This window comes from Populus euphratica, unplaced genomic scaffold (genome assembly GCF_000495115.2).
Source record: "Populus euphratica unplaced genomic scaffold, PopEup_1.0 scaffold415.1, whole genome shotgun sequence".
NCBI lineage: Eukaryota > Viridiplantae > Streptophyta > Magnoliopsida > Malpighiales > Salicaceae > Populus > Populus euphratica.
Window position 1 is genome coordinate 49955 of NW_011500302.1, and position 14871 is coordinate 64825.

The following is a 14871-nucleotide window of genomic DNA, read 5'->3' on the forward strand; positions in this document are numbered from 1 at the left end:
CCTAAAATATGGTGATGTCCTAATCCATTCATATTATATTTGGGTCACGTAGCCATAGTAAGTGGCAGCGTTATGCCCGCGTTCGAGCTTTCTTATTATTAGCTAAAGGCAAATCCAGGATTCTGGACATTGACTAATTGACAAAAAGCCTTTGGAATATATTGTTAAAATTAATTGCCAATACAATAATTTTTTTTCCCCTTCCAATCTTTCCTAGTTACAAGGATAATATATGATCTTCTGAAATGTTATGTTGTGTGTGATCCGTACAATATAATAATGAAACGACTATATTATAATTATTTTTTAAAATTAAAAATTTAATGGTTATTATAATGACTACAGTGAACTAATTAGAGTAAATATAACACAAAGAATTAGATAAAAAATGTAATTTTTATTTTATTTTAATCACAAATGATCAATATATATATATATATATATATTATTTTTTTGTCTTCTAAAGAATGTAGTTTTTGTTCTATCTCAACCATAAATAATCATTGAAAGAGATTATTTAAGACACCGTATGCTATAATGATATTTTAAAACTTTCTCACCTTGTTTTAAAAATTAAAAGAGTGGAATTTTTTGATAAACCTAGCGTTTTTTTTTTTTTTTTTGCAAAGTCTAATAAAGATATGCTGTGATAAATAGTTATAAACTAAAGGATACTAAGTGAAATTAAAAAATATATATATATAGATAGATAGCGTGTCGTAATATTAAAAAATAGGATAAAAAAGTACTAAGACTAGAATGGTATAGTGTCCTATTTGTATAAGATTTATTAACTTCTGTTCATGTCATATAAGCATTATCCTACATAATATACTCAATTTGGTGTGGGCGAGAAACAAATTTGTAACAAGCCGTTCAATAATATAAAATAAGTGAAGACAACATTGTAGGAGGGACATTTCTGTAAAATAAGTCGCATCCCTTCTTGCCCTACAACGATGCTTCCCCCTACTTTTCCTTTGGGCCAATTGACAACTACTCCTAACCTTTATTCTATTTCGTCCCCATTTATATATGCACTCTGAATTTCAAGTTCTAGCACTTTTCAAAAACCTTCATATAATTTTTTATTTTATGTTATATATTTATTTTTGTTTTTCAAAAAAAATTTAAAAATATTTTTTTATTTTTTTCTTTGCTTTAAATAAATATTTTTTTATTTTCAGATCATTTTAATTTACTAATTTCAAAAATAATTTTAAAAAAACAATAATATTATCTTAATGTATTTATAAATAAAAAACACTTTAAAAAGTAATTGCAACGCTTCCAAACACTCCCTAACTTTATCATCAATAATATTCTTTAACTAGTTTTTATTGAATTGAGTACATGATTTTTTTTTGTTTCTTTAATAAGTAAAGATTATATTTATTAGCATTCAAAATAAAAAAAAAAACATAAAGAGACATAAACAAAATTTATTTTAAAAATATTTTAAAATAAAAGTATACAAAAAATATTTTTATCTTCAAACATTAACTAAACCTTACTAAAAAAAACTATTTCCTCACGGATGAAAACACTTGCAACATCATATATGATATCATTCAACCATTGATTTCTCATAAAGAGTCTTTAATTTTGTGCTTAGGTTTGATAGGAAGGCAATTCAACCAAGATTATGTTTTCCCTAGAATTTAGCCTCTTTTTTTTTTCATTTGGTCATGATGAGTTTTTAACATGAAATAGTTTTAACAAGTCTTTATTTATGTATGATGATAGGTTCAGTTCAATCTTTTGATGAATCATTTGGCCAAATCAGGTTAGCTCATGCATGAGTCTGATTTAAGTGGCAAAGTAGACATGTTGAGAGCTTGTATCAAGTTTAGTTTGAGTTATATTAATGAGTATGAGTTTGGATTACATGGGGTTTGAAATTGGCTTGTACTACTTAAGATGCGGGATACTTTTCTTATAAGAATTAACAAAGTATTTTTTAAAGGAAAATTCATTAATAACTATTCTTATTATTTAAAAGAATATTTAGCAAAAAAAGAAGAAAGTTTCACAATAATACAAGGAAACCAAGCGTTGTTAGATTTGAATTCTAGAATTGGATGGATTATTTAATACTAAAAATTTAATTCTTCTAATTAAAGTAGAAAAGTAATTGGCAGCTATAAAAAAAATTTAATTTCTAATAATATTTTTCATGTTCCAAAAGAAAATTATAATCTTACAAAGAAAGAAGACTTTACCAATTAAATTCATATTTAGATCAATTTTTCTTGTTTAAAGAACTTTAAAAATTAGCTAATCAATCCTAGAGTATCTACTTGTTTAAAGAACTTTAAAATTAGCTAATCAATCCTAGAGTATCTAGAAAGGTGGACCTCATCCAAAAATTATTTAAACCATGAGAATTAAGACATTTTATATTGTTATTATTTATTATTATACATAGCAATAACAAGTTATTGTTTAAATTTGTTGTTTTCACTGTTATTTTCATGTTTCAACTTAATTAATATTTTGGTTTTTAGTTAAGATTTAGAGTCTAGGTTTATTAGTAAATGTTTTGGGTTATTTTTTGTAAGTGAATCAATTTAATTCACAATAATTAATCCATTAAGATTGATTTCTCATAATTATTTAAACACATATATAAAATCTAAATTTCAAAAAACCTTTGATGAATAATATTTTTTAATTTAATATATGAGATATTTTTATATTTTTTGGTTCTTGAACAAACCAAATCTTGCAATAAGTGTTTATTATATTATATTTATATCAGACGTTTTAAAAAATTTCAAGATTAGATTTTAATCTTAATTATAAGATTTGTGGACATATAATTATAAGATTCGCATTAACATAACTTCCAATTAATCTTATCATGCATATAGTAATAATTAAAAAGATTAAAAAAATTTAATTATCATTCAAAATAATTAATTTTCAAACCCAACAATCCATTCCTTTCTGTATCTAAAATTAAATCATTCTATATTCAAATCATAATAGAAAATATAAGGAGGAGAAAATTCAATAAAAAGATTTCTTTCGTTATATACAAGTCAAAAGTCAAACATAACCTCAAGCGGCGCTCCTATCCACAAGGACCCACACCGCCACATGAGAACAAAACTGCCACTCAAGCGACTGGCTATCGCCGCCGGTTTTCTCAGTAAGACAATCGCCACGTGGTTACTTCCTCATCCAACCGGGTCAAGAATTGCCTGCCACCTCTGATTTTAACACCGAGTTTGCTGAGGCGTCGACTCATCCCTCCCTTGCTCAATATCAAACTCGGTCGTCCCTGACCCACCACCGCAGCTCACTGAGTTAGCCACGGTTGGAGACACAGTACCTCTTCTTTCCCTACTTAGCATCCTCTTAAACGACAACATACGACTCATTGGCGATCTGAAAGAGTGACTTGCTGATGGTGACTCGGTACTTGACTCGTCCTCGAAATTCCCATTTCTCCTTGGGACGTCTATGGTCACACCAATAAGCCCACCAGGTTTCCTTCCACCATTAAACGACGACGTAGAAGACGATCCCAGATGATCCTCCTCGTGCTGGCACGAGGTACACAGACCCGAACCCGCTTCTGAAATCCCGAAATTTGAACCTTCTGGAACGGGGTTTTCCTCCACCGGCTCAACCGGAGAGCGACAAAGAGGGCAAGTGGAGTGAGAATGAAACCACATATCGATACACTCGGTGTGGAAACTGTGGTTACACTTGGGCAAGACCCGACCCCTTTCGTTCTCTTCTAATTCGGATAAACAAACCGCACACTCAATCGAATCTTGGTGGGTTTTTCTTGAATATACAAAAACAGGAAGAGAATTTTTGACAGTCTCTTCAAGGCCACGCGTGACATGAGAGGTGACATTGTTGGGGTTTTGGGCGGAGTCGACGTAGAAGACAAGATGCGTACGGCGGTTGCGGGCTCGGCGGACTTGGCGCTGGCGTGCACGAGTGAGGTACCAACGAGCGTAGAGGTGGAGAAAAACCATTAGAATGATAACAAAGAAGAGAATAACAATAGCACTAAGCATTATCTTGCCACTTAATGCATAGCCTTCTCTGTACTCGGGTGGTGGATCTCTCGAGTCTGGGTTCATTTCTTGAATAAATGGACTCAATTTTGATTCTTGTGTGCTTAAGAGAAAGAGAAGGATAATGGGTTTGGTTTTAGCAATGAAGAGAGAAAAATGTTTTTGGAATTGGTATATGAAGGAAGGGGGAGAAATACTAATGAAGAGAGAGAGGAGGAGGAGGAAGGTTCCTGAGGGTTTCTTCTAGGTTTCAGTTCACACAAATGGAAGAAGAACGCCAGGGTTGACGAGGGCTTTTACTAGGAATTCTCTTTGTTGTCCTTCTATTAAAGCCCAATATTTCGTATTAATTTTCCTTTTTTTAATTAATATAAATATTTAAGTTAACTTGTCGAATCTTAACTAATTTTATAAATTTTAAAATTAATAATAATATAAATTTTTAATTATTTTAAAAAGACTCGAAATCATGAAATCATGATCATTCTAAAACAAATTAAAATCTTAATAATTAAGTTACATTAATTTTTATTTTATTCATTATTTTTAACTTAAATACATTGTTATAAAACCTTGCATGTTAATTTAATGACTCGAGGTTAACTCATTAATTTGAGATTTAATATAAATTTTTTTAAAAAAATGACAGTGTATAAACCTTTTATTTTGAAAATAAACTTGGTAGAGTTTCTTTATCTATGCATCCTGGGTTTAAAGCTTAGCGTGCATGTCTGTCATCCCTGCGGTGTCTTATTTAAAGCTTAGCGTGCATGCCTGTCATCTCTGCGGTGCCTTATCTATTTACTAGGCTTGCAAGATGTTTAGTAGGTCTGGAGATTAATCGTGGTGTGCATAAGCTGGCCCGGACACCCCAAATTATATATATAAAAAAAGAAATCTTAAAAATAAAACACTATTTTTAATCTATCCATCCAACCTATGAATTTTAAGTAATGATATTTGTCGTTTTTTTTTTCCCTCGGTGAAGATATTTACAATGAGGAGCGCAAGGATGTTCAATGATAATGCATAGAAATTGCATTCGCATTCACATGCATTCTGTGCGAAGGGAATGGAGAAGAGTATATAAGTTCGTGAAGGAAGAAGTGGTGAGTAAGCATTAATTTTTAATTTTTAATTTTTAATTTTAATTAATAAGAAGGGCTAATTCAAGATTTGGAATAAAAAAGATTAAAGAAAGGAGTATACCTCCTTAGCAATTAAGCTAATCCTAAGTATATATTTACAAGGAAAAACAAAAAAAAGTCCGAATAAGTTGCATTAGAAGAGCTGCCATCCTCACGGCACTGAATATACTTTTGACTCTTCTGAGTTTCAAACTGCCACGTGGGTTGGCAACTTGACTCTCTTGTATCATAAATGCAGAGAGCATTCAACGCAGCTAACCATACTCACGTGCATACTTGGAATAAACACACGAAAGAGAAAAGGATTAATTATTTGCTGGTTACACCTAAAATAATATACGTTGTTAATATATTCTTTATTATCTCTATAAATATTTTCTTTCCAGAAAAGGTGGTCAATAAGTCGTCCCCCTCTTATATAAATAAAGCATAAATACAAATTTGGGTTTTTTTAATTTGCTATTTGAGATTTTTTTTAACTCTCCCTTTTTGTTATGATCTTTTGAGTTTTTTGGTTTCCCTTGAATAATTCTATCCTTCAATATGATTCTTTTATTTTCTTTAGTATTTTAATATATAAATTTTTTTTCCTTTGAATTTATTCAATAAATAAGATTGCATTAAAACAACTTTAATATAATTTAATTTTTTTTTTTGAATTTATCCAATAAATAAGATCACATTAAAACAACTTTAATATAATTTAATTTAGAATCTAAATTAAGAAAATAATTGGGTCATGATTTTTTTAAATTTAAATTATTGGACCAAGTTTCATGATAATGCTGAAAAGTTTTTTTTTTTTGGTAATTTCACCTTACCTTTTTTTCTATTTTCCCTCATATTTTTTATAATTTCATCCTTTAATGTTTTTTAACGGTCATTAAAATAATTTTTGGATTTATTAACTCGACTAAATTTTATTGTGCAAGTTGCATTAAGAACATGGTCAATAAACTAGTTATCTTTTATAATAAATAAATTATGATTTTTAGTGTAAATTTAATGTCATGTGAATAATGAAACTTTTTTTTTTTGTAATTCCACCCTACTTTTTTTTTCTATTTCCTCTCATTTTCTTTATAATCTCATCCTTTAATATTTTTTAATAGTCATTAAAATAATTTTTAGACTTATCAACTCGATTGAATTATATTGGGATAACTCTCATGTAGTTTAATTAAAAACTCATGCTAAATAAAGAGTTGAAAAGTTTTTTTTTTTAATTTTATTATTTTTTTAAATTTAACCTCTTAATCTTTTTGAATTAACTAAATCAGATCATATTAAAACAACTCTTGTACAATTTAAATTTAAACTTAGATTAAGTAAATGAAAAGTTTTAAGATTGATATACTTAATTAAATTTAATAATAATATCAAATAATTTTCAACAACTGACAATTTAGATTTTTTTTTAAGAAAAAAATTAATCAGATGTAGGTAGCGTGTACCTGTAAACTATTATTCTTGAAGAGAAATAAATAGAGAAGTTGGGCTGTTATTAATAATGCCGCTGGGCTCACCCAAAAAGAATTGTTTTAACTAAGTTTGTAAATAGAGCTCATAAAGCCCACCTCCAAGGGAGTTTTGAAGTTGGATCCTCTTCCTACCATACCATTGGACCAGCACTTGTTTAATTTATTGTTATAAATTAATTACCTTCAAATTTATCCCTTCCATAGTGTCAATCTAATCATTTTTTTTTTAAAGTATAATGCCCTCACGTGATCAACTCCAGCCCAGTCTATTTATTTAAAAAGTTAATTTATTATTTAATAAATCATGTCCAGATTTAATAATAATATTAAATAATTTTCAACAACTCGACAACTTAGATTTTTTTTTGGTTATGTTAAGAAAAAAATTAATCAGTAGCTTGTACCTGTAAACTGTTATTCTTGAAGAGAAATAAATAGAGAAGTTGGGCTGTTATTAATAATGCCGCTGGGCTCACCCAAAAAGAATTGTTTTAACTAAGTTTGTAAATAGAGCTCATAAAGCCCACCTCCACGGGAGTTTTGAAGTTGGATCCCCTTCCTACCATACCATTGGACCAGCACTTGTTTAATTTATTGTTATAAATTAATTACCTTCAAATTTATCCCTTCCATAGTGTCAATCTAATCATTTTTTTTTAAAGTATAATGTCCTCACGTGATCAACTCCAGCCCAGTCTATTTATTTAAAAAGTTAATTTATTATTTAATAAATCATGTCAAATTTAAGTTCTTCGTACAAGAATATAAAATTATCAACTAAAATAATGGATTGGAGAATGATTTAACATATAAAAATATATTAAAAATTAAATCCCAAATCCAAGTACAGCTGAAAATAAATTAATGTTGTTGTTATTATTATTATTATTATTATTATTATTATTGAGTCGTGAGAAACTCAATGGTGCGTTGTAGAGTCCTTTCTTCTGCTCGTTTCCATTAATTACAAGTTGCCTTTGAAAAGATAAACAACGAAAATTATTTTTGCTCCTAAAGCTAAATTAGATGGGGACCATCTCGGGATATTTTAAGTTGCGTACTCAAGTTTGCAACGTTATTTGATGAAATTAAATCTATTCTTTTAATATATTTTAAATTTATTATAAATATTTTTTATTAATTTAAATAAAAATATCCCTATAAATTAGAAAAATATCTAAAATATAAAAATATGTTGAAATAATTAAATTTATAGAGATATATTAGAAGCTATGACATGGATGATTTCAATAGGGTTCAAAATAAGGGCTAAAAGCTTTTTCTTTATTTAAGTAAAAAAAAAATTTAAATATGACAAGTTATATTCTTCAATGAATTTTTTATTTTTATTTTTAATGATCAAAATAAATCTCTTTTAGCGAGGAGGATAATGAATTAAATTTGCAAGGTTTTCTTTTATTTAAATTTTGAAAAGTCTTTTGAAAGAAAATGAATTGATTTTTTTGTTACTTTGATTTTTTCATAATCTATTTTGACCCCTTAATTTCTCTAAAAATACATTCTCAACAAAACTCAATCAATTTTTATCATTTTATAATTTTCAGCATTTTTAATTATTTTTCTGTGTAACAAGGTAGAAAAAAGAAAAAGTGAAATAAGAGACAATAAAGAAAAAGGAAGCCGAGATGATTGGAACTAAAATATATAATGGAAGATCATACAAATGAAAAAAAATAAAAATAAATAAGAGACCCAAGTAGAATAAAAAAAGTTATAGAAAAATTCTACTTTAATAAGAAAATAAGAAAGCTTATTTTTATGAGTTTTATAATTTCTATAAGGATATTTAATAGAAAATAACAAAGTTCTTGAGAATTTTTTAATGTTTTAAAATCTTTTTTTTACATGGATTTTTTTATTTATCCTAGCCAAAATAACGGTTGAAGTATTTAATAGCGGATTACTTAGGTTTTTTGAGCCTATTTAAGCTTGTTTTATAAATAACTATATTTATTATTCGAGTTTTGTATTATTTTTATTGTTTTAGACTTGTTTTAGTTTTAATTTGAACTTTTACTTTAATTTGGGTCCATGACAATCCATTAGTCATTGTTTAGGGTTTATTAAATGTTTTGGGCTTAGTTTTTTATGGTTTTTTTTTTTTGAGCTTTAGATATATTAATCATTAATGTTATTACTGTTGTTTGATGAATCTATTTAAGTTGATTATTATTGTCAAGCTCTGAAGCCATAATATTTGGAATAAACTTATGTTTTTTTGTGATGTAACACTTTTCTCTTCACCGGAACAAATAATAAAATTGACTTATTAAGATATAACTGAACTTATGATGTCTTCCTTATACTTTTTATTAGCGATTTACTAACAATTGGCTTAGAGTTTCATTTCAATAGTGTTGATGTCTTGATTCAGATAATCATTTCATCATACTTTTTATTAAACTTGATTTTTGGCTTTCCAGGATTATTTTAATCTTACTTGTGGATTTCTGGATTTTTATATCCATAAGACTCATATCATAGGTGTTGTAAATGTCATATTAGAAATAAAAATTTATAAGAATTTTGATTGATTGGTATTTTTTCAATCTTATTATGTTGAGAAAATTCTTGAATTTTATTTTAAAGATGACAATAGTACTATCAAAACATCAATAAATATAAATGTATATTTATCCAAAAATAAAGGTAATAGAATAGACTAATTAGAATATTCTCAAATATTTAGGAGTTTGACATATGTTATGAACCACATAAGATCTGATATTACATGCTCGGTTAACAAATTAAATAGCTTTACTAGTAGTTCTAGTATGAATCTTAGCAAAGCAATAAATAAGGTACTCAAATATTTTAGGAATTCCTTGAATTATGAGTTACAATATACTAGTTACATTACAATATTCATAGAATATAGAGATGCTAATTGGATATTTGACACCGAGAATTTAAAATTCACTAATGAATATATCTTCATTTAATAAAAAAATAAAAAAATATATATTGTTTTTAAATTTACCTAGATTGACTAGTAAACTTGTAACATAAACCTTAAACTAGATCAAACCTCATACTATATCACATAATTATAGAGTAAAGAGTTAGTTAAGAGAGTCATGCTATGGAATTTTAATTTTTAAACTTAAATTATTTACTCAACAAATAATTTCTTTGTGAATACAAAATCTAACCAGCATTGTACCAAAATCAAAATTGATTTAATAGATATATTAAAAAAAATATAATTGGCCTTGAAAAAACATTTTAGCTCCAAACTTAGAGATATTGTTCACTAGAATAATATAACGATATTTTTTCCCCTTCAACCAAAAAATCTAACACTAATTTCCAAGGACATTAAGTCTTTTCACATGGTATATTAGTCATCACCAAATTAACCAAGACAAATAAGTCATTTCTTATATCAATTGCATAAAGAAACAATTAAATTTCCTTTAAAAGAAGAAAAAAAATTGAAACTGAAGTCAAGGGGTTTTTTCATCTTTTTTAACAATAGTTTTTTCATTATTATTAGGCTAGCCAATGTGAAATTTGGTATTTAGCTATGTGTGTGTAGACGAACAAATGTGTGTATAACACTATGAAAGCACTTGCGTACTTTTGAGCGATACGTGTAGCGCCTCTCGCTGTCTAAAAATACCCTGTCACCATATTGTTGAAAGCGTCGCCACGTCCTCTTCCCTGCAGAGAGGCTCATGTCAGCATTGGTGGTATGTTTTGTTGTTAGTAAGCCTTTTTTTTTCTTCTCTTTCCTCCTTGAAAATTATAGTTTGACCCTCTTTATTGTTGTATTTCAACTTCATTCCTTATTTTTTTTATTTTTTATTTTTGTTCTTATCCTTTTTATATAATTTTTAATTTCATCCTTCTATTTTGATTTCTATTTTTTTTCCTTGGCCCTTATGTAAAGCTTTATTAGTTTTAGATTTTACTACTTAATACAAATTGATGATATTATATTTTTTAATTTGTTCCTCATTATTTTAATTTTTTTCTTGGCCTTTTTGTAAAATTTATTATTCTTTTTAAATTTATTATTCAATCAAAAATTATTTTTATTTTTTATATCAATTCTGGTCCTTATTCTATAATTTTTTTTATCCCTTTTACTAAATTAATTTTTCTTTTCAATTTCATCCTTCAATCAAATATAAAATTTATTTTGTATATTAATTTTAAACCTTATTCTTTTAATTTTTATTTTTTAAATCCTTTTGTATAATTGAAATTTTATTTTCAATTTCATCCTATAATATTTGATTGATTGATAATTGGACTTAATGGTTTTTCAATAGATTACTTAGCTCTAATGACTCAAGTCATGAGTTTAAAAAGTTAATATAATTTTTTTATTTAAAAAAAGCTTAATAATTGTCTTTATTTTTTTATTGGGTTACTCCAATTTCATGATCTATACTATAGATATGATGGGATATCATGGGTTAACTCAGTTCTAATTATTAGGGTTGTATATTTATCATGCTAACTCGAGTTAACCAGGATTTATTATTTAATGTTCTTTTTTATACCATTTCATTCTTTCTTATTTAATGGGTTATGAATTGAGATACATCATTTGACCCATTTTGAAAAAAATGTCTTTTCTCCAAGTTATCCTAATAACTTTTATTTTTAAATTTAATACATCTATTGTTATTTTTATTTTATTTTTTTATTTAATTGAAATAAAGTCAATTTATTTGACTTACTTGAGTCTATAAACCAAGTTGCATATTTTTTTTAAAACATGTTTGTGATATCTAAATATCATTTTTTGTGAAAAGAAAATAGTCTAGCACCATGGTGAAGCGCAAACACCAAGGCTAGTTATCTTACTACTATAAAAACTTTAGGGTACAACCACCCCCTTCAATATTTATATGAACAGTGAAAAAGTTGAGTTTTTTTCTTTTTTCATTTCCCTCTCAATGTTTTTCATTCCGCCCCTTTTATTTTTATTTTCTTGACTTTATCCTTCAATATTTAATAGATTTTGAATTTGTCTTTATAAATTTTTTTGATTTGCTTTTTATGAGATTATAGTTTCAAACAAATATTTCAATATTTAATTTTGCTTAATTTTATGGGCATGTTTTGTTTCCATATGATTAGTTAAAAATAGTTTTTTTATAAAAAAAATATTAAACTTAATGAAGTTCATTACTTGGATAGAAGATTTGGTTGGTAAAGCATTAAAGCATGTGTATATCAAATATGTTGTCATCTTAATATTAAAATAATATCTTTTTTTTTTAAAGTTAAATCGTGTTTCTTACCGATTGTCCAGGTTGTCTTTGAACATGTCAAGTCGAATAGATCATGTCAAAATAACTCTCACATAATTTGATTTTAAACTTACACTAGACATAAAGTCAAGTCGAGAAATTTTAAGATTGACTCATTAGATCGGGTTTAATAACAATATCAAATAATTTTTTATTGCTTAATTTTTTTTTAAGTTTAAACTTTTTTTTATAAGAACGAAGTTTAGCATGGAAATGTAAACTAATTAGTAGTCTAAAAAAATCCAGTTTTAGTAAATTAAGGTTAATGTAATTGTTACTCTATTCACTGTTCATATAAACAGTGAAGAAGCCAAGTTTTTTTTTTCTTTTTTCATTTCTCTCATTTTCCTTTCTTTTCTCAATTTAATCCTTCAATATTTGGTAAATTTTGTCTTTATAAATTGTTTTGATTTGTTTTATATGAGGTTATTGTAATTTCAAACAAACATTTTGACATTTGGTTTATGCTCAATCTTATGGGCATGTTTTTGTTACCATATAATTAATTAAAAATAATTTGAAAAAAAACAAAGTTCTTAAATTTAATAGAGTCTATGACCTGAATTATAGATATGACAGGTTTAGCAGCCAGACTCCATGTAGATCCAATACGTTATTATCTTAATATTAAAAAAAATCATCTTGAATTCTTTTTTTAAATCAAATCATATTTCTTACTGATTGTTCATGTAGTCTTTGAACCTATCAAGTCAAATAGACTATGTCATAACAAATCTCACACGATTTAATCTTAAATTTGAGCTAGACAAGGAGTCAAGTCGAGAAATTTTAAGATTGACTCATTGAGTCAGGTTTAACAATAATTTCAAATATATGGCTTTATTTTTTTTTTTACATTGATTTTTTTATTAGAACTGAAGTGTAGTGTGGCAATGTAAACTAAATAGTTAAAAAAAAAACAGTCAATTATGGTAAATTAAGGTTAGTGCAAATACTCTATTTTATTTATCATACACTTAGAGCCTATTTGGTATTGTAATGGTGGCTTTTTTTCAAAGTGATTTTCACTTAAAAATATATCAAAATAATATTTTTTTTATTCTTTTAAATTTAATTTTGACATCCGCACGTCAAAATAATATAAAAACACCAAAGATAATTAATTTAAAGTAAATAATATAATAAAAAATATTCATTTTTTTCTAAAATATTTTTGAAATACAAAAATAAACTAGTTGTATGGAATAAGTCGCGAGCAACTTGTTAAATGATTTTGACCTTCCATTTGCATACCATTTATGTGAGGCTTTGATTCAGTCTTCATAGAAATCATAATTTCACTAATAATTACACACCAAAAAAAAAAACCCTAAAAGGTATCCGTCTCTTACTATGGCCTTAGACTCATAGTACTGTGGATTAGAATGATATTATGATATTTAAGCTTTTTTTTATTGATTACTACTTAAAAGTATATTTTTATCAAGGTTTTATATCATCATTTTTATCAATAATTCCTTAACTAAAGCATGTTTTATAATAACAAGTTTGATACCATAAGATACCTTTAATTTATAGTAAATGTTCATCTTAAATCACATAAATAAAAGGATTGATTGATAAGTTCAACTATAAAAATTGAGAAAACAAAGAGAGGGTGAAGTTTAGAAAAGAGATGCTGGTTCAGTCCAAACTAGAACACTATTTAGTCATTATATCTGGAGCTATAGACTTTGGATTTAGATCTGCTCTATATGGATGGAAAGCTAAGACAGAGGCCTAAAACATTCATGGGAATGCAAGACTCAATTCTACTGTTTGGAAGTCCAAATCTTAACAACAATGGAGAATTCTGAATCTGTTCTATAATCTAGATACTGTTTAGTGTTCAACCTATATCTTGAGTTCTAAAAGTCCAAATGACCTCAATTTTTTTTGTAGGAAAGCTGAGATAATTTTCTAGAACTTTCATAAGTTTGTTCAAATTTTGATGTCAGGAGTGATGTTTTGTTCAGACAAGAAGATAAGGATTGTCACCAAGTTAAGATGTGGCCACGCACTCAATAATTAGTCAAAAAATCAATAGTTTCTAATTTTAGCCTATAAAAGGAGGTAACTGATTGATACTTAAAAACGTATTTTTATCAAGGTTTTATATCAAGGTTTTATATCATCATTTTGCACTTGAAGTATCAATAACTCCTTAACTAAAGCATGTTTTATAATAATAAGTTTGATACCATAAGATACCTTTAATTTATAGTAAATGTTCATCTTAAATCACATAAATAAAAAGATTGATTGATAAGTTCAACTATAAAAATTGAGAAAACAAAGAGAGGATGAAGTTTAGAAAAGAGATGCTGGTTCAGTTCAAACTAGAACACTATTTAGTCATTATATCTGGAGCTATAGACTTTGGATTTAGATCTGCTCTATATGGATGGAAAGCTAAGACAGAGGCCTAAAACATTCATGGGAATGCAAGACTCAATTCTACTGTTTGGAAGTCCAAATCTTAACAACAATGAAGAAGTTCGAATCTGTTCTATAATTTAGACACTGTTTAGTGTTCAGCCCATATCTTGAGTTCTAAAAGTCCAAATGACCTCAATTTTTTTTGTAGGAAAGCTGAGATAATTTTCTAGAACTTTCATAAGTTTGTTCAAATTTTGATGTCAGGAGTGATGTTTTGTTCAGACAAGAAGATAAGGATTGTCACCAAGTTAAGATGTGGCCACGCACTCAATAATTAGTCAAAAAATCAATAGTTTCTAATTTTAGCCTATAAAAGGAGGTAACTGATTGATACTTAAAAACGTATTTTTATCAAGGTTTTATATCAAGGTTTTATATCATCATTTTGCACTTGAAGTATCAATAACTCCTCAACTAAAGCATGTTTTATAATAATATATCTAATAAAATAAGATACCTTTAATTTATGGTAAATGTT

General features: G+C 27.0%; 1 protein-coding gene across 1 annotated transcript; it reads right to left on the minus strand.

Moving 5' to 3' along the window:
• Nucleotides 1-2988: 2988 nt before the first annotated feature.
• On the minus strand, nt 2989-4346 carry LOC105113369 (RING-H2 finger protein ATL2-like). The gene has a single exon (XM_011009523.1). It carries the CDS (start codon nt 4101-4103, stop codon nt 3222-3224), a length of 882 nt encoding a protein of 293 aa, XP_011007825.1. The 5' UTR covers nt 4104-4346; the 3' UTR covers nt 2989-3221.
• Nucleotides 4347-14871: the final 10525 nt, after the last annotated feature.